The 27,052-nt window shown below is 43.0% G+C and overlaps 1 protein-coding gene across 2 annotated transcripts in view; it reads right to left on the reverse strand.

Moving 5' to 3' along the window:
* Positions 1 to 505: 505 nt before the first annotated feature.
* SLC39A14 (solute carrier family 39 member 14) overlaps positions 506 to 27,052 on the reverse strand; it is a 31,356-nt gene continuing 4,809 nt past the window's right edge. Inside the window, exons 2-9 of one of the 2 annotated variants that reach the window (XM_079955096.1) lie at positions 19,547 to 19,823; positions 17,959 to 18,145; positions 14,864 to 15,033; positions 10,571 to 10,693; positions 7,887 to 8,069; positions 7,052 to 7,259; positions 5,461 to 5,645; positions 506 to 4,393 (exon numbers count right to left, since the gene is read on the reverse strand). In XM_079955096.1, coding sequence (XP_079811222.1) covers positions 4,247 to 4,393; positions 5,461 to 5,645; positions 7,052 to 7,259; positions 7,887 to 8,069; positions 10,571 to 10,693; positions 14,864 to 15,033; positions 17,959 to 18,145; positions 19,547 to 19,813 — 1,470 coding nt within the window. In that variant the 5' untranslated portion in view covers positions 19,814 to 19,823 and the 3' untranslated portion in view covers positions 506 to 4,246. Of the gene's footprint in view, positions 4,394 to 5,460; positions 5,646 to 7,051; positions 7,260 to 7,886; positions 8,070 to 10,570; positions 10,694 to 12,259; positions 12,430 to 14,863; positions 15,034 to 17,958; positions 18,146 to 19,546; positions 19,824 to 27,052 lie in introns of both variants that reach the window. The other variant, XM_079955095.1, reaches the window with a different exon arrangement.

A 27,052-nucleotide genomic window follows, 5' to 3' on the forward strand; every position in this document is an offset into this window, starting at 1 on the left:
CCTAGAACCCTCGTACCTACAGGACCGCCTCTCCTGGTATGTCCCACAGAGAAACTTACGATCTTCAAATAAAAACATCTTGAAGGTCCCAGGCCACAGAGAGGTTAGGCTGGCCTCAACTAGAGCCAGGGCTTTTTCGGCTGTGGCTCCTATCTGGTGGAACACTCTGTCACATGAGACTAGGGCCCTGCGGGACTTGACATCTTTCCGCAGGGACGGCAAGACAGAGCTGTTCCACCAGGCCTTTGGCCAGGGCACAGCCTGACTCCCTCCTTCGGCAATCTGCGTGGAGCTCTGGCCCAATGGTTGCCATTGCCATTGGTTTGATCTGAATTAATTTTATAATGAATGATTTTAGAGTGTTGTGTTGTGTTGTGTTGTACTGTTGTACTGTTTTATTGTTGTTAGCCGCCCTGAGCCCGGCTTCGGCTGGGGAGGGTGGGATATAAATAATTTTTTTATTATTATTATTATCTGGGAGGACGGGACACACTTCACAATATCATTACAGAATATAGTTTATTTATGGAATTTACAAATAACTTTACAAGTCATGTGTCATAAGTTATGTTCTTTGTTTCCACAAACTTTCTTACAACTCCTGAGTTATTCAAATACTGAGATGGGAAAATTATGTTAGAAAACCAAGCACATTAAAGAAACAAATACAAATTGAAGTTTGGTCAGTTTTGCTTTCTCTCCTCTCAAAACCTTTCCCTTCAAAGGTCAAATCATTCTGGCATAACCTACAGACATGGTATCTTCTCTTTCCATTCTTCAAAATTACATGTACAATAATGGCATCCACAGCCTCCTTAAGGTCCGTAGGAGTTAAGGCTGCAGTTCTACACACACTTCCCTGAGAGCAGGCCCTACTGAACTCAGGAGGACCAACTTCTGAGGATCCAGCTGCACATGATCTCATAATTACTTTCATATACTGTTCCAGCTGTCAAGAGCAGACCAACACCCCTTTGCTACAAAATGGATTTAATTAGCTCCACACAGAAAGTAGGCTAGAGGCTACAGAAACAACTGAATTAAACAGCGAAAAGCTGCTGCAAAGGGGAATCTATTATTGTTGAGATGAAGATACTGGACAGAGATCCTATCCAGATTAAATACTGGACTGATCTCGGGAGGAACCTTAACATGCATACTATTGCATTTAGGGATGCCAAAACTATCTTAATGGCTAGAAAATCACCTCCCTGCTACTAGTCTGAAAAAATTGTTGTATTTGTTCAAAGCAGTTAATTCCTGGATGAAAACCATGAAAAAAATGTTGGAATGATCACTTCAGACCTCATAAATTTGCTATCAAGAAAAAAATAGGGAACTGTAAAGTGGGTAGTGGGCAATTCATTTCTGACTTTTTAAGGAACAAAGGGGAACCTTCATTTTGGTCTGATTTTTTTTTAATGTACCACGGAGGGGAGGAGTCAAACCCCACCAGGAGGTCTGAATGAGCGTTTCCCTGTTCCCAGTGACTCACACACAGACAAGTCAAAACTAAAAAGTGATGATCAAAAAGATTTTATCCTATAACAATCATAAATATATATAAGGTGCCTTAGAAATAATAATGTGGCAGCAATAAGGGGGAAATAGTATTATTGAATTAAATGGAACTAATGGATTGTTGAATGAAATGTTGCAAATGCCTTTGAGCAACGCAAGATGGTTCAAGACATAATGACTATTTGATCATGCAGGTATATTGTAAAGTTCTGTTCTACACCTGTTTTTTCAAAATAACTACAAGGGTCACAGCAGAGTAGTAAACATTACTTTCTTTGTGCAGGAAACTGTAACTCATTATTATATTACGGCCAGTTGTCCTAATAAAAAAATGAATACACAATGCCTCTAAAAGCTAATGCAGCATTATGCAATAGAACTCCATGGGAAAATTCAAATTGGTGCCCCCCTAACTATGACAATAAGCAATGCCCCAACAAATGCTCTCCATATTGTGCTATCATGGGCCTCAACTTTTAGGCATGCTCCAAGTTTGAACAGCAATTTTAATCAATAGTTACATTTGCAGAATCACAAAAAGTACTGCAAAAAGTACTGCAAAAACATCAAAATCGATAGTATTAAAATGTTTTCAGGGGGGCCAAGCTTGCTTATGGTGTTTCTAACGTCAGTCCCATTTTTCCCCTGCCCCACCCACGTGGGCCTTAAGAGCCCTATAACAGAAAGAGGGAATCTACTCCTCTTCTCCAAGCTCATTGGCACAACCAACCAACCAAGAGCTATTAAGCCCTGAGAAGCAGCCTTCAAAACTTGGTGGGTGTTTGAGCCCTCATCACAGCTGAGCGTTCATTAGGCCCCCGGGGGTGGGGAGACAGACATCCTCAGCAGTCACTTCCCGCCTCTGCCCAATGACAGTGCAAATGATTCTGCCTGCTGGTTAGAACTGCCAAGCCTGGTTGGCATAGTAAACCCACCCCTTACTGGAAATGCAAAAGCTATATTCTACCCATGGATCATGTCCCAATCTTGCATGACTATTGGTAACGCTTACTATCTTCTAATCAATTCGCATTCTACTTGGAAAGAGGAGGCATTTGTTAGACCTCAGAATAGTATAAAGGTGTTTCAGTTTCTTGATTCATGGGTAAGAAGGGAGAGGTAGCCTTACAATGAGGGAAAGCATGTAAGCAAATCTGAGCATCATATTAAGGGCTCTTGGGAAGCTTCCAATCATTTGTGCAGAAGGACATTCCTGTGGCTGCCAGGGAAGAGGAATTTGGATTTGCCACCTCAAGCACCACAATATATTGGGCCTGGTGGGTGTAGAATCCAGCCCCAATACAGCATTTCCATAATAGGGGAACATATTGGAAGTGATCCAACTGTTTTCTGCATCTCAAACCCCTTTCAGAGGAAAAGAGAGAGGACAACATTCATTCCGTTACGCATCAAGACAGGGTGATACAGAGGCATTGCCCCAAAAGATTAAAAACTCTAGGAGTCATACCAAGGAATGGCTGTGCTCTGCTAAAGAACTAGGCTTTCCTTTTGGTGATGAGACACACTCACAAATTCTCAAAGAGAATTTGTGAGGTGGAAAATTTACTACACTTAAGCTGAAGGACTTGATATTATCAATATGATAATCATACTTTGGTTCACCTAGTGACTCTGGGAAAGTCTAATCATGGAGGAAAGCTCCCTAAGACCCCCTCTCCAAATCTGGGGTTCACTTCATAGACTGCTCCAAGGCCTTCACATCAACCAGAGGATGCAAAACAACTGCTTTATGTCTCAGTCATTGCTGGGCATAAATGCACTCACCCCGGCCACATTTGCCCTGCAGAAGCTCACCTTCAAGAGAAGCAACTCAGTGGGCTAACAAAAGAAAGACAGAATAGATTAAGAGGAAGGTTGATCTTGCCCCACAGTGTCCAAGGAAAAGGGGCACTCTTAAAAACATAGCGGAGGGAGTTAAGAAGGACTCTTAAACCAGGGGGACAGTCATTCATATGTCCCTAACAGTTTACAACTAACGCTGCTACCTGATTAAAGAAATCTAAGGTCAGTCATACAAACCTTACTCATACTGCATAATTTGTATGAAGCATAGTATTTTAGAATAAAAATATTCTTACATGTTTAGATCATACATGCACGCTCCATGGCAAGCACATTCTCTCCCTCCCTCTCAAATGCCTTCTCTAAGAAGATACCTGTCACCCATTATTTTTGTAAGTTCTTGTATTATTTATTTTATCTGAAGTCTGGAGCCATATTACCCTTTTTAAAATTGAGCCATCTTTTAAACCTAACCAACTAACCAATTGACTAAGCATCAATACTCCATTTAAAACTCTAATCTACTAACTTCAAGCAATTTGGGCATGTGGAGGTGGGAAGAGGTCTCTGCTCTCAAAGCCACACTGCCACAGACCTGTGTACGCAGCAGTCTATTGTCAGCCCAAGAATGATGGGGTATTTGAACCCCTCTGGTTGAGTCCCCTAAGGAGGTAAAAAGAAGCTAGAAGCTTTCCTCCACCTCCAGAGTTCTTCAGAAGATGAAGGAGGGAATGCTGTTGTGGCACGATATAGTGGCCCTTAGGTCACTTAACCAACAGTGGGGAGTTTCATCAGTCACTGCAAGTCAACCAGGAAGGAATCCATGAAGCAGGCTTAATCCAAGTGCCTCTTTTTGTAATTTTTGGAGACGATTCTGTGCTTTACACAGTCCATACACCTTCCATTAGCAAGATGCATGTCTCTATCCAAGCTGGATTTGACCCGAGTACATGGTAAGCAGCACCATGATGGTGAACCCTGTCAGCAGTCCTGCGTTCTGGATGGCAAAGGCAATCAGAGCACCACCACTCCTTTCATCCTCTCGGCTGACGTCATTCATCTCTGGGAACTATTGGGAGAAGAAAGAAATTACATTGAGTTCTGTAGCAAACACAAAGCTGTATCTTCCAAGAGACTATACAGTATTTCCTACCAGATAGAAAAACTTAATTTTATGCAGGACCAAGTCTTTTCAAGACAGAGAGCTCCAATCTATCCAACTTTTACTGGGACTGAGGATTGGAACCTAAATTACCCATGACTAATCTGGTTTGAATTCAACCTAGCCACAAATTTAGCTGGATTGAGGCTCACCACCAACAAGATACAACTCTGCATTCTGGTAGTTTCAAAATTAGTCAGAGAGATGTATTACAGAAAATGTGGACACCCACATGCCATTTAATTCATAACACAGCTAGAGCTCCTGTGCCTGTCTGCCTGCCATCTGAAGGGAAGCACACAACATGGGAATGTGAAATAGATACAGGTGACTCCCGACTTAGGCAGGTGTTACGTTCCAGGAATAAGCGAAAATCACATAAATGCCCTCTCATGAAATAAAGAAGTAAAATAAAATAAAATAATAATAAAAAAGGAAAGAGTAGGTATGGGAACTGGGAGACCGCTTTTCCAGCCATTTTCCCATGGTGGGATTGTGCCGCTTTAGCCCCCTCCCCTACACAACGTCCCCTTCTATTTTGCCCACCCAGCTGAGGCCCCCTGAAGGCAGGGCAGCCCTTCACATGGGTCAGATAGGGCCAGATTTGATTACAACTCCCTCCCTGCCCCCCCCACCACAAAGGCAGCTGAGGTTTGACCCACAGTATTCTAACTCAGCCGAGGGATCATGCCCCCTCTGTTAACAGCCCCTACCTGTGTCAGCTAGCCAGGGCCTCCCTTCAGTATTGGGCACCTGCTAGGACTACAAAGTCTGCAGAGGAAGCATCTACCAGATGCTATGTGCAATGCCTCTATTTCTTTAATTATGGGATATAACAATGTTCTGCAATGGTTAGACAAGGACTCACCAATTTTTTTGAAACTGCAGGCACATTTGGTCCAAGACCACACAGTATTTGATCAGGGATGAATCAAGATTCCTTTGAACAGGAAAGTACCAAACTGAGGACTTACCATATCAGCCAATGCAATGTAGAGAAACATTCCACCAGCTAAAGCAAAGATCCAGTTGGCAGAGAAGTGGCTGCCCGCCAATATCCCAAAGGCTAGTCCCACATAGCAGCAGCAAGCAGAGATGAAGTTGAAGAACAGCGCTTGCTGGATGGACATTCCAGAATTCAGCAGAATGACAAAGTCACCTGCGTGACCAAGGGCAATGGGAAGGAAGTGAAAAAGGAGAGATTGCATCAGGTCAGTGGGATCAAAGTTTAATCAGATTCCTGTTCAATCAACAATAGCATTTTGCAAATCAAAAATATTTGTTTGATATACTTTCTCAGGTTTATGGTGATGCACAAAAGTGTTGGTTAAGCATTAAACCCTAATGACTCTATATACAATATACAGTTCAGACACCTCAAATTCACTAAAGCACTTCAACCACCTCCAACTAGATCACCAGATAACCTGGGGGGGGGGGGCGGGCGTAACTACCTGGAAGGCTTGCAAAGAGAGCTGTAGTCTCCCAAGTCCCATTAAAACTCAGTGCTTGCATGGCCAATAGAAGCATTGCTGACCACTCTAACAATCCTCCAAGCACCTGACTGGTCCGGTTTAATCCTCCTTTCAAGGGATCGGTTCACGGTGGGACACAAGTACATAAAACTAGTTTCTAGCAAAGCCTTGACAAACGTGGCCCATGCTGATGGGAGTGGCAGGTGCCAGGTGGGTGAAGGCTGCTCAAACACTACCATGAATTCCTTGTGGCCGCCAGAGAAAGGAGATGCCTGAAGGGCCACATTCGTTTTCTCTACACTTGGAGAAAATAACAAGGTTCCTGCAGTGTTGTGGTGGGTTAAGCCTGCTTCCCCATGGTATTCTGACACATGGTTAATAGGAGCTCCAGCATCCTTTGACAGCACACAGAATTTCACTGCGCCCTCCACCCAAATAATCTGCCCACAAAGCCATTTGTGCCTGAGGGTAGTGACTTGTTTCAACTACCCTTATTCTGAGACAAGTGTGGGCTTCCGCTTGTGTGACTTGTTGACTGAATCTGGCCCACACGTCTGTATCTTTTGTTCTCCTGCCCCCTCTGCCCCATCTGCTACAGATATTAAGCTACTAACTAACTGTTCAAGGGACTTCCCCCACCCAACACTAAATTAAGTGATTCCTGGGTCACAACCCTCAATAGCCCTACTCTGCAACCTCCTTATTAATTTACTTCAGGTATTTATATCCTGTTTAATACTCAGAATAAGGTGTATTTAAAAAATACAAAGAATAAGAACAATTGAAAGTTATCCCAGAATCAGAAAGCTACCTTAAAATGCCACCTGAAGCCGGAAAGTCATTGTCCGGAGCCTGAAGTTCAGCAGGGAGGGAGGGAGGGAGGGAGGGAGGGAGGGAGGGAGGGAGGGAGGGAGTCCCACAGGACTGGGCCCAGCCATCCCTCTGAAGCATGGGGAAAGTGCTCCCACTTGCACCTCTGTTTAGAAAAGGCTGTATACATGGTTCTGTCCTGTAGACATCAAGAGAATTTCCAGACACCACACTCCTGGCATCTGCTTCAGTCCTATCTCAGAGTTTGAGGAGCACATACCTAGCTCATGAGGAAATTCTTCACAGAGAATGGCCACAGAAGTGCTGATCCCCTGAAAGACGGACACAGTGAAGGAGGCACCAATGGCCAAGCCGTCAATGAAATTGTGGAGGCCATCACTCAGGGTGATCATCCAAGCCAAGGTGCCAATGTCAGAGTAGCGCACGCCCTTCAGCCAATAGCAAGTGCTTTGAGAAGCCTGCAGGTCCTGAAAAGGCAGCAGATCAGTGCTTGAGTTCTCTCATCAACTCCTGCAGTACAAGAGCACACTTGCATGGAGCCTGCATCATACAATGTGCACACACTGCCACCTAGTGCCTACAACTGGAGATACAAAAGCACACTGAGGCTTTGGGAAATGTGGAGCAGAGCAAGGAATTTAAAGTAGCAATGTCCTAACCAACAAAACGTGAAATGTAACAGACTTCCAACATTGCCTCATCTCACCTCCCCACTCTACCCAAGCAAGCTGTTTGCCTGGCAATTTTGTGGCATCAGGTTTGCTGCTATTTTCCATGTTCTGCCAGTACATCAGTGCAAACCACCCACCTATGATTGTGCCAATATCCATCTGCTTCTGCAGAAATAAGTCATCAAATGTCAGGAGCTGTCACAGCACACTGCCAATCTCCTAACTGGTTATGAAAGCAGAAGATGTTATGTCTGCATGGGCCAAAGGCAGACTCCCTCTACCCTTTCCCAACAAAAGCAGACTAAGATACATACGAGGTGCTTTACCTTGGATCAGTCTTCCCATTAAGTCTATTTCTTGCAAACTAAGACAACTTATCTCCAGCCGGGCTGGAAGCAATACATTAGTAGTATAGGTAGGTACCTGAACAGACAAGGAGCCAACAATCTTCTCATCAACAGATGGATTCTTGCATTCCAGGTCAGTATTCTTGTTAGGGATGATGTGATCCAAGTCACCATTCTGCAGTTTTTCAGTGACCCCCTCCTCTTGGTCTTTCTTGGAAGGAAGGGTCTCAGTGCTGTAGTGGCTGTGCCCATGATGACTCTGGGGGATACAAAGATGGAAGAACTGAAGGGGGGGAGAGACTTTCTGTTCCTCATCAGGCAATGGTGTTTCCACCTGCCTTGACCCCCCACCCAGCCCTTCCCAGGCTATGACTTTGAGGACAGCAGCTGAGAAGAGAGGAGTTCAGGGATATTTTTAAAAAATAGTTTTATAAGTTGTGTGTCTTTGTTTCTCAGTCTGATCCTTTTAGATGGTCTTGTATGTTTTGTGGTATTTTATGCAATGTGAATTGCTATTATTTTTTATTGATTATAGATTGGTAATTCTTTATTAGAGTTGATAAGTGTGAACTGTTTAATTATTATTTGCTGGTGTTTAATTTTACTGTTTACTATAAGATTCTGATGCATTGTTGAATGTTGCTTTCTTTGAAGTACGTTATTAAACAGATCAGATTGTTACTATTAATGTTTGATGTCGTTGTGTTGGAAGCCACCCAGAATGGCTGGGGCAAGCCAGCCAGATCAGCAAGTAACCTTTCACCCCACACTGCACCAACACGGCTTAGGGTATAATCCCCATTGTCAGCTGCTTCAGTTCCTCACATTAAATTTTACTGGCTTTTCACCAGTAAGGCACCACACACCACACTTCTTTATAATTCTTTAGTAACTTTCTGAATTCCATGACACATCTGCAAGTTTTATGATCTCACAGTTCACAGACACCACAATATAGTACTTTTAGGGTAGTTCACTGCTGACTTCTCTATCATGAAAAGTAACTCTCTGTGCCTACTGATTCATAAAAGAGCTTTCCATTTAGTATGTTAGCTATGTAGGCTATAAAAAGCCTTTTTTCAACTGGAATCAGTTGTATCAACTTTAATTTGCGTCTGAGATATGAACCTTCAATGACATGACCCTGTTTATGAGATATGCTTTCTCACTGCAATATCCTTGTTGACTGTTCCATACATTATCAGTTAACATTAAAGCAGCTGAGCAAACTACCCTAACTCAAATGTTATACAGTTGTTTTGAATCTGCTATTATTGGCACCAAAAGTTTGAAAGTCCAAGGACTGAACCGAAAGGCCTGGAAGACCACTAAACAAGGCTGCGTGCATGAGAAGGAAGTGAACAGGAAGGGAAGTGGTTAGGAACTGGATGGTCTCTAAACCGTTTATAGTGTTTTATTTTACACTATCGTTTTGACAGACTTGAATGGTACTAAAAGGAAGCCTCTCTGGAATACCTTTGGAGGCTTTTGTAAAGATTGCTATTACTGCCATTAGCGAGGATGGCAGAGGGATGCTATATATGCCAATGTCACGGGTTCAGCAAAATCCTGTTTTGCATTCTTTCAGAGCTCTGTTTGTCCTAGTGACTTACTATTTAACATTTAAAATTGTAGCTGGCCATGTTGGTCCATTAGGTCAAAATAAAATAAAATCCAGAATGGTAGTTTTTTTCTTAGCATCAACCAAAATGTCAGAAGACTGTGAGCAAGCTTGCAAGTCCCTTGGAACTCTATATCAGGCTTGATGTTAAGCAAAGTGCTGGGGGCAAGGGGAGGAGAAAAGGCTAGGCATTATGATGGCGCCACAAAGTCTGCAGGGGTTTTTTAGCACTCTAAAGATGGAAAGGAAGAGCAGATTTAGCTGGAATAGCCTCAACAGATGCAAGACAGATTGCAGGATGGACTCTGGGCTTCTGAGACTAAGAAGCAGTAACATTTATTCTCCAATCTAGATCCCTTGAGAGCTAGAGATGAGAGTCAGTGGAGACTCTCACCTGACCTGGTTGCCGCTGCTGAGGGGCTGGCGAGCTCACATGGTGGCAGGAGCGCTCGATAGGCTCTGCTAGCGCATGCGTATTGTGCTGACCTTGCTGTCGTCTTGCCTCTCTTGGCATCCAGCCCTGATGCAGGCAACTGTAAGGTGAGTGTCGCTGCCTCACCCTGCTGTCTGCTATTGGTCAGAAGCAGAGAGAAGCATGGCATCCTACTAGTTTGGGTGTGGGTTCACATTATCTGCAAATGCTCTGGAGGAATCAGCATTGGCAAATAAGCTTCCCTGAAAAACAGCTGGCTGCAAACAGTGCCCTGAAATATGTAGCCGTGAGAGAGTACTGGAATATATTCTGGCACACACATAGTGACAGCCAACAGGCCTGGCTGCTGCCCCACACAAAACCAGGGTACTCTCAAAAATGCATCGCCAAATAGTTGGAGGTGCAGGGTTGGTACTGGATCCATCAGGGCTCTTCAACAGGCAGGTCAATGTGGAAAAGAGTTTCACTGCATATAAAAGTTTGCAAACTACCATCTTAAACTGCTGATTCTCTGGAAAGAATTCTGCTTCTAATATATTTAAAGGGAAAACTACTGTCTTATTTTCTTTAGCTTTCTGTCCCTCAAAATTATGACATTGTTACATCTGATGCCAAACAATATTCAAATATTTGTTTAAAAGAAAAGTAATGGGAGATTTGCACCAGAAGTAGTTCTCATCAGCAAGTGTTTTGGTTCCTCCCTCACCGTGTCTTTCTGCTTGAGAAGCATCTTCAATATTTTCTCTGTGAAAAAGAACAAGTAAAAGCCCCCAAAGACAACAGCCGATTTGGAGACATAATCATCTTCCCGAGGATTGAATCCAAAGGCCTGTGGAGTAGGGGCAGGAAAAGGTAAGTGAAAAGTATACTTAAATAACAGCACATTTATGCAGTTTACATTGCCTCCCGCCTGTTTCAATCTAAGAGAAGGCCTAAGAGGAAGTAAAAAGCTGCAGAGCACAGGAATTTATCACTTGACCTACAGAAGTATATCTTGATGGCAGCTGGCTGCTCCCTGAATTCACATTATGGCAGCAATAAACCTGTGTCGCGGCTGTGCCAAGTGAGATGTGGGTTCACACTGTTGAATGCTTCTCCACAGGCACATGCTCCTTTCATACAGAAACCATGTCTGACAGAAGTCAGCAAGGCTAGAAACTTGCTGTTTGATTGGCTAGTTTTCTATATGTGGTGCATTAAAAAAATGTAGTAGTATTCAGCCATGTAAATCCACATCCGCAAAGTGGTGCATAAGGTTTACCACTTCCTAAAGCAGAAGATCATTTGACCAGAGCTCATTTGTATCTCACCTGGTGTAAGAACAAGAGGGATTCCACTATGACCCATTGATTCATTGACTTGCCTCCTATGACTCAGACTATCTTATACAGTTTTTTTCTTATTGTGTGAAGGCTACTTTCCCTCCCCTTTCTAGATAAGATATGCTCCTTTGTCTCAAACACTTTCATTACAAAGGAAAACATCCCAAGAACATGCCATTGAATGTTGAAGTTAGTCAGGTATTTTATGAGGAGGAAACGAGCACCACAAAGACACCGTGCAACCACCAATGGCTTCTCCCTTTCCTGTCTAGCTCCTAAACCATAACTAGACCCTCACACACAACTACCTTCTTCGACTATCACCCACCCCTTATTTTGGTTTAGGAGTAGGATTAGCAGTCCTTTTCCGTTTTCCATTCTTCATATTGTCTTTTCCTTCAGCCTCAGTTTCCTTAGGACAATGCAACCTGCTCTTCTCCTATTTTCCCCTCCCTTTATTCTGTTTTTACCTTGCTTGCTCTGCTCACCCTTCTATTCTCTGTCTCCCAGCTTGCAAGCCAGGGACCAGCTCTTTATATTGGCTATGGAAGCACTGTGAGGCTCCAAACCCCATGGCTTCCCCCACAGCTTCGTTTCTAGCCTGCCTCCCCCTGCATCGGATGGCACCACTCAGGAAGCAGCACAGAGGACAGCTGCAATCTCCACATGCTCCTGACAGCAGGTGTCCTCTGTGCAGCCTTATGTACTAGCCCAGGAGCCTTGTCTTTAAAGGCATGAGATTGACAAAGACCTCTCAGCATGGGACTCTGTCATTATCTTATAACTGGCCCTTGCTTTCAGACTGTTACAGTCAGGTGTGAGTTAGCTTCCAAGCCGTTTTTAACTTCTGAAGCAGGTCAGGGATAATGGGAGTTAGATTTCAACATTCTCTGGAGAGCAGCACGCTGGCTACCACTACTCTAAAGAGTGAAAACCCAGGGAAATGCCAAACAGTTCACAACTCATCCGAGACTAATACCACCAGCACAATATCACTCTTCTACTAGAATTCCTCTCACCACAGATGACACAAAAACAGCCACACAAGGAAGGCCAAGAGGCCCTAGTCATACCTCAGGAATGAGCTGGAAGAGGGCATTGGAGTAGAGAGTACCAATCGCCAGAGCTATGAAGTAGAGGAGCAGTCGCTTGTAAAAGGTCTTCTTCATGAAAGGCACCACACTGGCTCCAACCAGGGAGCAGAGGGAGATGACAGTCACACAGAGGAAACCATAACCCCAGACTGCGGTGTGAATGCCAGCCCCCCGCCCCCCGTGAAATCACAGGTGGGATGAATGCCATGGAAGTCAGGACACAGGAATACGCAGAAATGAATTTAAATCACAGAGAGAGGAGAGAGGGTGGGAGGGAGAGAGGAGACTTTCATTAGTGATTGATGTTTAATTGGATATGGCTTTAAGCATGCTGGGAGTACCTGGTGTGCTCTGGCTTTGGAACTCCAGCAAAGACAATTGTGCACTTCCAATAGGTGGTAGTTTCATCATGGGACATTTGCACCCATATGAGATATGGAGGAGACCAGTCCCTTCACAAGCAAGGTGGAGACTTCCGCTTTCTATAGAGTGGGATCTCTCCATATCTCATGTATTCTGTAGACAGTCCTGCTACAAATGGCCTCTATAAATGCCCATTTGTTTGTGCATAAGTTTGTAATTCCATTCAAGCCGTCCCTAAGTGATGCTTCAGATCACAACTGTAAGACGTCCATACCATAGCTGACGAGAGCATTTAACATCCCTAGCTCTCCAGACTGTGGGTGGGGCTGTCCAGTCACGTTTTCCCTCTTTTTTCTAGCACAGGGACAATGCCAGAGTTCCAGTGTCATGAAGAGCACCTGTTTTACTCTCAGCATCCTACACCCCCCACCATCATGGTCTGTTGCCTGGCCAGAGTGAACAGTTACTTGCCTGTACATATGATACGCATGTCGCCATACCTACCTAGCAGATGGGCATCTGTAGAATTACAGAGTCTCTGCTGCCCAACTACAGAAAGTCCCCAAAATCCAACTAAGTGGGTGATGCAATTGCACACCAGTTGTTCTTCCAGGGCAGGCAACTTAACCATGGAGGTGAAGCATATACAGTAATTTCTGTTACAGTTTGATCACAAATATAGTTTTCTTTTCAAGCAACATATTCCTCCCCCTTCATCAGATGCACAGTTTTGGAGCTGAAAATACCATAAATTCAAGAGGGAATACAGTACGTCATGCCTTGGACAGGCAGTAAATTAGCTATACAACATAGGAGCTTCAAAAATTCTGGATAGTATTGCTAAGATTTGTGACCTTAGCCTTTTTCAATGGAAGAAGCCAGTTGGTGAGGTGGCCAGGACAGACAGCAAAGGTGGTCCTGGGTTCAAAGGGTGGCTCTTTCATACCATGGACAAACCAATGTCTTATTTCAGCCCACAATTTTAGAAGTTTGCGGAACTGCAAACACTGTCCCCCAAATGTTTACCACAATATGCAAAGTCAAAATGGAAGACAAAAACAGAGCAAGTGAAGGAGACAAGGGTTACAAACTCCAAAATCAGCAAGTAGAGTGTTCTTGTTTGTATTTAGGCAGCCCCAGAACATGCAATTCAAACAAAATTATGTCAAGATTAAATCTGGCAAAGTCCAACACTGCTCAAGTAACCTCTTTTTTGTTGTTGGTAAAATCAGATCAATTATTGAAAGAGAAGCCAAGAAAAAACATAAAAGATCTTTCTTGAGAATATTGGTGTTCCTTTGCAAAACAGTCTCTGAAGCTGACAGCCACACTTTTCCCCCTACCTACTCTCATTCATCAGGCCAGTGAATGAACTTGACTACTGGATGGACTCAGCCTACAGAAACAGTCCACACATAGATCCAGATTAATGTATACATCTTCCTCCAGGTCACTCTAGGCAACATAGGTATAGGTAAAAGGTACTATTTTCCATTGTTTCAGTGAAGTTGCCCTCACAACATTCCCAAAGAAATATTGTGCTAGTTAGCAGAAATGACCAAAAAAACAAACATTCCTTTTCACACTTTTGCACAACTGAAGAAACCTCTCACTAAAAGCACAATCAACCCCTTTCCATCAATGGTGGAATGGAAGTCAAGAGGCAAAATCCTCCCAGCACTGGCAACACCCACAAGGTGCACTTTAAAGTCACACTGCTGCTTTGGATGACTGTGAATGGCAAGAAACAAGGACTAGGAGAGTGGTGCTAAGCTTCTGCCCATGAAATGAGGAAACATGAATTATGGCTCAAGAAAATTCCCAAGATGTGCTCTGAGCAAGCACAGAACTGGTGTATGTGCCTACACAGGGACCATGCAGGAGAATTTGCTCTTTTTCTCTCAGCTAATCTTAGGAAGCGTCCTGATGCTCAGAGGAGAAAAGGTCATCCTCAAAAGGAATCACTGGGCAGGGCAAGCTTCCCCCTCTCTAGAGCAGGCATCCCCAACCTTCAGCCCTCCAGATGTTTTGGACTACAATTCCCGTCATCCCTGACCACTAGTCCTGTTAGCTAGGGATCATGGGAGTTGTAGGCCAAAACATCTGGAGAGCCGCAGGTTGGGGATGCCTGCTCTAAACTGTGAGCAGCCTATCAGCAGAGAACTTAGTGACAGGAAAAGTAGATTGTGACTCAGTCCATGTGTCTGTGTCTTACTGCACCTCTGGGATCAGCTGGAACAGTGCGTTAGAGAACAGTGTCCCGATGGAGAGCGCGATGAAATACGTTAGGATTCGGGCGAAAAAGACCTTCTTGGTGCAGGGCACGATGAAGACGCCAAGTAGGGAGGCCAGGTTAATCAGTGAAACACTGAGAAATCCAAAGCCCCAGACTGTGAAACAAATAGAAAGGAGGGCCAGTTTACCCAAAGAATTGAAAACAGGAAGGGGCCTCTATAGACAGCCAAAGCTGGGAAGGCTGAAGTTGATCTCACTGGAAATAAGGTTTTATTGCAATTCTCTAGGAGTTTAAGATGTACAGCACCAGGATAGCCAGAAGACAGAAGCGCAGCCTCTGAGTTCTTCTCAAACTTGGTACTGAGAGCTATACTCAATACCAACTCAGTATCAGGATCTATTAACTGAAAACATGATGTAGAGGCAGCAGGAATTGTGATTTAGGATTTCAGGTAGCTTAAAAATATCACAATTTGATACAAAACAAGGTTCATAAGACAAAAACTGATCAGAGTATGTTGCCATTCAGGTTACATCAGTGAGGAATTTGCTTAGATTACCCAGGATGTTGCCAGTTGAAACTTGCCATCGCTCACTGACTGGCAAAAAGAGATTTAGATTAACCATTTTTAAAGCTCCTTGGATAAAATGTGTGCAATCTATGTTGCTCATTAACTGCAGACCCAAATTTTCTGGCTTCAGGCAACGCAGAAAGCTGAAAAGAATAATCATATTACATTAATCTCACTTCCTTATTTCTGGAATGTCAACAATAGACTCTTTAGGGTCATTTTTGACCTCCTTTTGTGTGTATACATCTACGAGGTTACTCAAAATCTGTGACAGGCCATATCTGGAAGGTTTGTGCACCAGATTCCAACAAGGGAGGTGACCTTGAGGCAGGTGAAGCTTTCTTATAATGTTTCTTCGTGGAGGGCTTTGAGAGGGTCTGAGGCATCCAACTCCTTTCCTCTTCTAACCATAGTGTAGAATTACTTCCCCAATCCACAGATCCTTATATGCAGCAGCAGTTTGTATGTAAACAACTGAATGTGTGGATTTCTGCATATTTGCCTGTGAGACACATTGCCAGTGCTGGGTTGAGGAGCCACAGCAGGCAGAGGAAGTGTAGAAGGAACCCCTCCTCCCAAATTCAAAAAGTCTGTAAAATAAAAGTGGAAACTTAACAGTGAAAATGTATGCGCTAAGCAAATCCTTTTTTCAAACAAACACACACATACATATTTAAAGTACACCCAGCTGGAATCAGAGCTGGATGAGACCTCAGAGGTCATCAAGGCATCACCTTCAATGCAGCAGCTTCCCAGATACCTTACCTGATTCCAACCCGTCTTATTCTGAAGCGCCTCCATAACAGTTGCACCTGTTCTATTGACATTTCTGGTTATATTGCCTAAACCTGTTTTGCTCTTGTAGGGATTTGAAAAAATTATATCATGTCTTGGCAAAATATGTTCTTCTAAGAGCAGGGAGACAAGACACCTGTCCTTGGGATGCAATGTTCTCCTGCTATTCTTTGCAGCTGTAACATTTACATCCACTAAGAAAAAAAATACTACTCAGGAGCAAGACTGAAGTGTTTCATCGTAATTAGATCTACTGGAACCTGACTACGAAGGATCCAGCCTGCTTGTTGAAATGGCACACTTGAATCCTTCACACATGCAGATCTGACTCTTGCATGAGGACTCAAGGTTGGAGTGCTTACTCATGAGTAGATCCACAGACAACGGTCCACCTGTTCCCATAACATGTGTTGCACAAAACACCCCAGAAAAGCAAATCTCTCCATCAAGAAACTGGCATTCCGTGGATCAAACCTGGAAGTGGAACACTAGGTCAGGATCTGCTGTGAAGGAGCAACTAAGGCAACCATCCATTCACCTTTTCTGTACTGAAACTTGTGCAAATTTATTTGTGCCTTTTAAAAATGGGTGACTCCAAAGTGAATACAATACCTCTGTTGAAGCACTGGAAGCACCAAGTAGATTCAGAAGGGACTACAAACACTATTTCATCTTTGCCTGTATTTGCAACTGAAAATAGTGTTGGCCTGGGTCTGTTTCTTATCCTGTTGCCTTTTTGTTTAATATTCCTGTAACACCTCAATGCTGACTCATACCCATCTTAAGATCTACAAAAGCGGTTGTAATCACTGGCTCTTCTGCAAATACCCACCAGCAGGGACGACCTCTTATTTATATACTGAGCTTTTTCTTCTCAATAGATAGTATTTCCAAGTTCTCTATTTTGTCATACAGTGTATGTGTCTACTCAGAAGTAATTCCACTGAGTTTAAAGGGACTTATTCTCAGGTAAGCAAGTATAGGACCTGGTGGTTGGCATAGTTCCTTAACTAGGGGAAAGTGTGTTATATATGGTTCATTAATTGTGGACCCACATTTCCTGTCCACAAACAGGAAGATCTGTGAATTCACAAATTTGTGAATGACAGGAGTAAAATTGAGAGTCAGCCTATAGGCTGTTCCATTGTGTGTAAAGGTGTAAACACCATGGGTGGTGTCAAGCTAAGTTCTACTTAGAATATCCACTAAAATTAATAGATCTAAGTTAGTCATACCCGTTAACTTCAATAGGTCTGCTCTGAGCACGACTAACACTGAATACAACCTCATGCTTTTTTCTCCACAGCCTAAACAATTCTAATTTTGTCTTTCATTGAGAGCAATACCTGTACTTCCAAAGGCCCACTTTCACCTGTAAGTATGCAGCAGCCAGCATATGCATGGAGCTGCCTTGACAGCACTGACAGCTCAATCTGGAGCACAATGAAATCATACCAGGGGGGTGGATCAACTGACTTTTCCTAGGCAAGGACACAAGAAGGGTAGGGTGTATGGGGCATTATGTCAACCTGTACCTGGAAAAGGAAACCCCATTAAGAACAATAGCTTACAGTTCTGGTTAGCATTCCATTTCTACAGCAATTTGCAGGAGAACAAGGATGGTGGGATTTGAAGGCATTTCTCAGGAAGCTTTTGCTTTAAAAGACTAAACTTTTGCTAGCCTAGCTGGCTGGCTTATAACCGCACACACACCTTCTGAGGAACTGGGCTTTCCCTCCTCTGTCCTCTCATCTTCCTCATTTTCCAGGTTCTCCGACGTGCATGCCCTTGACTCCAGCTGCTGCAGGATGGTTGGGCAGAACTCTCGGAATTCACTCTTGCCAAGGCTGGAGTCTTCACTCAGATTGTGGGTTGAAAAGAGCTCTGAGGAACTGAAGCACTATAGGACAGAGAGCAAGGCGTGGTGAAAATCCCAGAGCTGTGCCTTTTGTTAGCATTCACATCCTGAAGGCTTCCCAGTGAGCTTTACTGACCCATACTTGCTGAAGACCACAAATTATGCACTGCCTCCTGTCACCATTCTAGCTCCCTTTGGCTCCTGCTCTCCCTGAACTGTTTTTATTCAAGCTGGTGAGTATAAAAACATAGCAGTTTTATGATGCTTGAGGGCAAGGACTTGTTTGTATAGATCTTATATAACCATTCCAGAAGGCTTTTCAGCTGGAGGGTAGGGTGAATATGTCTTAATACTACTAAAACTGCAATACACACAGAGTCTTTTTCCATGTATAACACGACCCCATGTATAAGATGACTCCTACTTTTGGGAGCCCAAAATTAAGAAATCAGTTTGTTAAAGTTGTTCTGCTTTTGAGGGAAATTGCTTTTGGGGGGGGGGCGATACCCCGCATCTCGGCACAGCCTCACCTCGCCTCACCTCTCCAGCCTGCATCTGGCGTTGCCTCGCCTCTGCAGATGAGAGCTGGTGGCACTGCGGCCGAGCTCCCTCCTCACCTGGGAACTGCGTCACCTCTCCAGCCAGCGCCCTGAATACAGCGCACTCCACACAGGAGATGCCAGGAGCTGCCAGCTGACCCAAGACTTAAGATATAAATCTGTGTATAAGACGACCCCCAATTTTTGACTGAAAAATGGGGGGGGGGGAGAGACATCATCTTGTACACGGAAAAATATGGTATACACCCCCACACCCCCTTCATCCAATGATCTCAGGGAAGTTCACGAGATAAAAATACAAGATAAAAGCACAAATAAATAATAATAATAATAATAATAATAATAATAATAATTTTAAATATTTCTAAGATAGCAGCTGCAATGAATAATAAAGTAATATGGGTACTACTGCTACTAAACCATAATTGGGTGCTGATTTTGACCATTAGCACTCTAAATGGTCCAGACCTGGGCATGTCATAGACGATCTTTCCCTATATAAACCTACCTATAACAGGGAGACCCTGCCCCTCCTCCACTAGAAAGAAGCAAGGAGGGTAGTGATGCTGAACAGGGCCTTCTCAGGGGCAGCACCAACATTGTAGAACTTGCTCCCCAGAGAGGTTCATCTTTTTTGCCTCTTCTCTGTTAACTTTTAGGTGTCAGTTCAAGACAGTTTTATTTCAGAAAGCTTTCAAGATCAATTGAGCGGACTTAATTAAAGGTGCCCCACTATAGACCCTTTAGGTTGGATCATTTTAATATTTTTCAGTGGAATGCATTTATAACAGCCAGGTTTTTAGCATTAGTAGGGTGATTTGTGGACCCACTCACTACCTTCAAAAGCAGGAGAGAAATAGCTTATATAAACACAATACATTACCCAGGAGATGTTTCTACGCTGCTGCTCTGTGCGACTAATGTTGTTCCTTCCAACTCCCACATCAAGGCGATTCAACAGGGATTTGAGCTGCTGCAAAGTGAGCTTGTCATGTTTGCCATACCGGAGGAAGAGGTCTTGCAGGAAGGAATCTGCTGTGATAGAAGTCTGTGGCAAGGCTCCTGAGCTGGCCCACACAGAGCATGCAAAACCCAGCAGGCAAAGCTGTAGGGGCAAGACACATTTCCAAGGACCCACATTCCAAAACATGGCAACAATTCTGAAAAGAGAGACACGTGCACTTGGATCAGTCCGTATCAGTCAGTGCAATACACAAGCCAATTCCAGCCACACTAATCTCTTATCTCCTGCTACCAAATTAATAATTAGATATCCTAATTGCAAGCAACCCAGTTCCAGCAAATCCTACCTGCAACAACTATCAAGTCCCCTTGATTATAGAGTGCCAGAATCATGCAGACTTTGGACCAATCTTTAACCCAAACCTTCATTTGGAGACTCATATCTTAATTTTTACCACATATTTGTTTCAACCCATCTTAGACCCCCTGCAGTGCATCCCAGAATGCCAGGTGAAGACCAATGAGCTAGATGGACCATGTTCTAATTCAGCAAAGTGCAGCTTCGTATATTCCTCTGAATGGTCAAGGCATTAGAAATGAGCAAAAAGAGAAATAGTGTCACAGAATTTCACTTAGAGGAAGCAACACAAAACTGGATACAAAGCTTCTTAACAGGACACCATCTGATGAGATGAATCAAATGCTAAATTCATGAGACATTTGTGTCTGTTGGAAGTTGGTGCGCTTTGCAAAACACACTGCCTCTGAACTAGAGAAGAGTAATATTTCCACACCCATTCACTAGGCTCATGGCCATATTGAACATATCTGCTGATATGCAGCAGACTTTAGTCTCCTGGAGTCTGACCCAAAGCAGCATTGTACCACAGCCAGACAGATTGTGGTCAAAGCTATCCCTGAAGTGGCAATGCCCACCAGGACTGATCTGGCCACCAGGGAGACCTCATCTTCCCCCGCAGCACAGCAAGATGGGAAAGGAAGGGGTTACGAGTCACCTCTCCCAACACAATCCTGAAAAACTGAGCAGGGGCTCCCACTCCCTGTGCTGTGGCACAACGTTCACTGCTTTATTATTAAAAGGGGATAGACATTCTCATAGTCTTAAGAGCTTAGTTCAACTCCAAGATCTTTGTTTCACAAAAGTGTCAGGAATTCCTTAAGAAATGAAGTCAGCTGGGGGGGGGGGTTGGGAGGAGTTACCGTAAGTTCTTTGTACAAACAAGACCTTAGGTGGAATGATGGGTCAGTTTAAATTCCTGTATTCCTAAATTGCCTCTGGCCATTTTCTTTTTTTTAGGCAAGGTGGCTGAACCTAGTGAAGCATTTCGGAATACACTGTTAGCTCCATAACGATGTACATAGTGATATGCTCCTCTTTTCTGTAGCTCCAAGAGGAGGACCAAATTCCAAAGGAGGCTACAATACCAAGCGAGAGGCTTGGGTTAAAGCCACATTCTATTCTTGGCTCTTCCTCAGACTGTTTGCGCCACAGATACACTGGCAGGTTTTGCAGTGAGCGCATGAAGTATGAATGGGGAGACCTGCTTTTCCAAATGTTCAGTGGAAACATACTAAGAAACTGTTGTAATAATTTTAAGGTCATATATATACAGTGGTGCCCCGCAAGACGAACGCCTCGCAAGACGGAAAACCCGCTAAACGAAAGGGTTTTCCGTTTTGGAGGCGCTTCGCAAAACGAATTTCCCTATGGGCTTGCTTCGCAAGACGAAAATGTCTTGCGAGTTCCTGCAGGTTTTTTTTCCTTTCCCCCCCTTTTTCTAAGCCGCTAAGCTGCTTATCAGCTGATCCGCTAAGCCGCTAAAAGCTGCTAAGCCATCAATGGGCTTGCTTCGCAAGACGAAAAAACCGCTAGACGAAGAGACTCGCGGAACAGATTAATTTCGTCTTGCGAGGCACCACTGTGTATATATACACACACACACACACACACACACACACCCCACAGGTCTGAAAACAATGCAGGAAAAAGTCCTGAAACCATTTTGTCTCTCCCAAACTGACTTCAAATGGCTTCCCCCCACCGCCAGCCCCAAAGAGCAGGTCAAAAGAAACCTGAAGCCTCAATTTGAAATTGAAAGTAGAAAGCATTTGCTGATGATTTGGTATTGACATTACAGGAGCCAGAATCTAGTACTAAAAGAGTATTGGAACTGATTCAAGAATTTGGTCAGGTAGCAGGTTTTAAGTTGAATAAACTGAAAACTAAGGTTTTAGAGAAAAATCTAACAGTGATTGAGAGAGAGAGGTTTCAGAAGGAGACAGGATTAACACTGGTTAAGAAAGTGAAATATCTAGGGGTTAACATGACTGCTAAGAATGTGAACTTATTTAAAGATAATTATGAAAAATGTTGGACGGAAGTGAAAAAGGACTTAGAAATATGGTCAAATTTGAAGCTATCTTTGTTAGGCCGAATTGCTGTGACAAAAATGAATGTATTGCCAAGGATGTGGTTTTTGTTTCAAACATTGCAAATTTTGGACAAAATGGATTGTTTCAAGAAGTGGCAGAAAGATATTTCTAGATTTGTCTGGCAGGGCAAGAAGCCCAGAATAAAATTTAAAATATTAACTGATGCTAAAGAAAGAGGTGGATTTGCCCTGCCAGACCTTAAGCTTTATTATGAATCAGCCGCATTTTGTTGGCTGAATGAATAGCTACTTCTTGAAAACACTGACGTATTGGATTTGGAAGGGTTCAGTAATGTATTTGGTTGGCATGCATATTTGTGGTATGATAAGGTTAAAGCACACAAAGCGTTTAAAAACCATATTGTCAGGAAAGCACTGTTTAATGTCTGGATAAGATATAAGGATTTGCTTGAAAATAAAACTCCAAGGTGGTTGTCACCAATGGAAGCAAAGGCTCTGAAAAAGCTCAATATGGAGGCCAATTGGCTGAAATATTGGGAAATATTGGAACAAGAAGGAGACAGATTAAAGCTGCAGAGTTTTGAAAAACTAAAAAACAAAGTACGGGATTGGCTTCATTATTATCAAATAATGGAGGTTTATAATTTGGATAAGAAAATTGGTTTTCAGGTGGAGAAATCAAAATTGGAAACAGAACTGTTAGATCCTAAAACTAAGAACTTGTCAAGAATGTATAACTTGCTGTTGAAATGGAATACTCAGGATGAAATGGTGAAATCTGCTATGATAAAATGGGCACAAGATGTTGGACATAACATTATGATGGCTGACTGGGAACAGTTATGGACCACAGGTATGAAGCTTCCGGCATGTAATGCCTTAAGAGAGAATATAATGAAAATGATATACAGGTGGTACATGACCGCAGTCAAACTTGCAAAAATCTATCATTTGCCCGATGATAAATGTTGGAAATGTAAAGAGACTGAAGGTACATTCTTTCACCTTTGGTGGACGTGCCCAAGGATTAAGACTTTCTGGGAGATGATCTATAATGAAATGAAAAAGGTATTTAAATATACCTTTCAGAAGAAACCAGAGGCCTTTCTCCTGGGCATGGTCGGCAAATGGGTGCCAAAGAAGGATAGAACTTTCTTTATGTATGCAACAACAGCAGCAAGAATACTCATCGCGAAGTATTGGAAAACACAAGATTTACCCACTCGGGAAGAATGGCAGATGAAAGTGATGGACTATTTGGAACTGGCGGAAATGACTGGCAGAATCCAAGACCAAGGTGAAGAGTCGGTGGAAGAAGATTGGAAAAAATGTAAAGTTTATTTACAGAAACATTGCAAAATTAAGGAATGTTAGAAGGTTGTCGGAATGAAGTAATGTGGTTTTAGCAGAAATGATATAAAGGATTAGGTTAAAATTGATTTATTAATTGGTGAAAGACAAGAATTACAGTATATTAAGATAAATTATTAGGATAAAAACAAAGCTGGAAAGGATTTGCTGAAACATCTAACTGAACTAGAATACAAAAAAGGGAGGTGTGAGGAGGTCAAGGAAATAAGTAAAGGAAAGAAAGCTATGTAAAGGTTTGATTTTTTTTTCATTGTTTGTTTGTATTTCTTATGTCTTTTTTATTTTTATTTATTTTTTATTGTTTCTCTTTGTAATCTTTAAAATTTGAATAAATACTATTTTTTTTTTTAAAAAAAAAGAAACCTGAAGCCTCCAGAGCCCAGCGGGAACTCCCCCCCCCCCCCCGCGCGCGCTCCAGAGGCTTCGGGTTGCCTTCACTGAAGCCTGGAGAGCAAGAGGGGTCAGTGCGCACTGACGCCTCTCGCTCTCCAGGCTTCCAAGGTAGCCGCCTGAAGCCTCCAGAGCGCAGCGGGAACTCCCACTGCGCTCTGGAGGCCTTGGGTGAATGCACCTTGAACGCACCTTTTTCCCTGTTCTCCCCCTCCTATGGTCCGGTGCGTCCTATAGAGCGAAAAAATACGATATTCTGGTCCCAAGTTGTTTAGGGCTTTAAATATCAGCAAGAAAACCTTAAACTTGGCTCAGTAGCTGATGATTATAACAATGGAAGGATAAGAAAAATTCTCAGCCAGTATGAACAAGTGAACGAGTGGTCTGTCTCCATCCTTTCAAAAGCTAAACTAGATTTTCTTTTCATTCCAATATTTGACCAGAAACAGAATCACACACACTTCCTGCCACGCTGTAGATGGGAAGCCAGCTCAGACTTATGGGGGAGGGACCATAGATCAGCAGTACAACACCTGCCTTGCATGCAGGAAGCCCCCGGTTCAATCCCAGGCACCTCCAGTTAAAAAAACAGGCATATCAGGTTATGGGAAGGACCTCTGCTGCCAATCAAAATGAGCAAAACTGGGCTAGATCAATAACTAGGCAGATCTGGTAAAAGGTATCTTCCTCTGCTACTATATTCGTTTGAATGGATATTTTCTCCTTCTCTCAATGGAATGGGATTTGGCTGTGAGCAGGTCTACAGTTTAAACTTTTGGAGTGGAGATAGCAGCCTTTGAAGGATAACACTGCAGAAGTGGTAGGGGGGCTGGAGAGGAGTGTGCAGGCAACTCCCCACTGAGGGGGAGGCATTGTTCTGAGGCACTGCATGCATCAGCAGGACAAGCGTAAACCCACCCCACCCACCCCCTTGTGGTGCCAAAAACAGCACATGCATGCCAATCATGCGCAAATGGGGAGTTGCCTGGACTTGAGAATCACTACTCTAGGAAGACAGAGAAAGAGACAATGGTCCCACTGGATGAGAGGATTAATTGATAGGTGCGTAGAGAGACAACGAGTGGATAGTCAGGGCACTCACCAACACGGCATCTAAGTGAAGACCACTGCTAGAGTAAACAAGTTAGTTATTTCAACAGAACAGGGATTTTTCAAGAACTTCCATCTTTTTCCAACTGCGCTCATATAAACTCTGGTATTGTATGATATACAGTTACTCTTGTTTCTCTGCTGTATAGCATGCAATTGTTCAAATTATTACGGGCCACCCGGCAGCTGTACAATTATCTCATTAGGATACTTGCTGGTTCTGAGGAAATGACAGGCAGATTCTCACCCTAGAGTCACCAACTCAAGATTCCCATTAGCTCAGCTATCTTTAACATTAACTTTAATAGAACCAAAATGTCTTCTTAGCAAGGAATGCACTTCAGTGTCTTTTTTTAAAAAAAGTAACACCACATCCTTGCCAATCAACACCCCATTTCAAATCCTTAAGACTCATCCTTTGAAGGAATTTGAAGGAGACATGAAGTACATTTACCAGCTGCTAGTGAAAATGTAAATGTCTTGCTGATCTGGGGTGGTGTGATATTTGGTCATTTACACTGTAAGCCCTCTAGCGCAGGACCATATCTTTTTACCTTGCATTATATGGTGAAGAGCCTTGTATGTCTATAGTGCTGCATAAGTGAAAAATCACAATCTGTGCTCTCAGTGGCACACAAGTCATTATCCCACTAGAACTATATTTAAATGAAAAAGGCCAATCCAAGAGGGGCACACAAGTGGCACACAAAATACGTTCTCTCTTCTTCCTGTCAACCTTTCAACAATATGCAACTTTCAGAATGTACAGCACACTGAAATGGTAGAAGTGTGTATTGATACACACAGCCCATAGACAGAGGATGTGGAAAACAACTATCCTCTTACAAGTAGAGAAACAACCAGTTATTTGCTGCCCTTATGGCAGACACTGTGCTAAAGACCTCAGTTACTAGCACCTTTAAGGGGACACTTTAATTGGTCAAGTGCAGATTAGGCCCTATCAGATCAGGCAGTCCAGAGACCAGGAACACGCCTGATAAAAGTTCCAAAGTCCACAAGAAAACGCAGCACCAACTGGATACACGCATGCATGTGCATATTAACAAGGAAGGAAGACAGGTGGTCTCTTGCATAACAACTGGGCGAAATCCTGCCCCATAGCTTTGGCTCAGGTCCAAAACCTAGGAAATGACATTGTCAAGTACAGTCACAAGGCACACTATCCAAACCATTTTTATCACTGTTATAGCAATAACTTTTGCGTGGGGGCTACAGCATCAGAGGAGTGCAAACAGATGGCCACATGGCAGCCTAACCTAGATTGCCACAAGATTAAATTAGGGTCAAATTGCTCCAGACAATTATGTACACAGAAGGATGACGTACTCTTGTGATCCATCAAACTTTATAACTCACTTTTAAACAGATTTTATGAATAAACATTCACATTTAGAAAATATATAAGCCATACTGTATTTTAAAATGTCAAAGAAGTGAACAAAATGTAGCCACAAATACGTATAAAAACAGTATAAAACACGCAAAACACCAGAGCCCTTTCCTTCAATGGAAATTTGCAGGCTTATACCTGTGCACCTTTTCAGTCACAGACACTATATCAATTTTTTTCAAGGGGAGCCAAATCTACTTCACAGCTTCATAAAACCTACCCATGATGTCATAACCTCATATCAAGGTTCACCATACAATAATAAAAATATGGCCTTTTAAATGTTTTGTGGGATGGGGGTTACTGGTTTGCTTGGGTTTTTTTTGAAAGTATTTTGTGTTTTCATTTTGTATTTTTATGTTGTGATCTATAGATAAAGGGCAGTATACACTAAGAGTAAAAAGAAGAATACAGTCCTTCACCTCCTTTTCCTGACATACTACAGGTAGCATACCTGAAATGTGCCAAAGACCCTCAAAATTGCCCAGGTGGTTATTTTTAAAAAATTCCTAGAGTTGGTTAGAATAGCAGACTCCATATCATGATGCTTTCTGTGAGGTATCCTTGATCAACCCAGTCAAAGAGCATAGAACATGGCATCATGCCTGTATACTTTGCCCCCCCCTTCAACCAACTCCAAAGGCTACCGAAAGTGTCAATGTTGTTGTATAAGCTTGCCTAGTACATATTGGATTAGCTACATCCCTATTCTAGTTTGGTGTTTTATTTC

Source organism: Podarcis cretensis, assembly GCF_951804945.1.
Source record: "Podarcis cretensis genome assembly, chromosome: 15".
NCBI classification, from domain to species: Eukaryota; Metazoa; Chordata; class Lepidosauria; order Squamata; family Lacertidae; genus Podarcis; species Podarcis cretensis.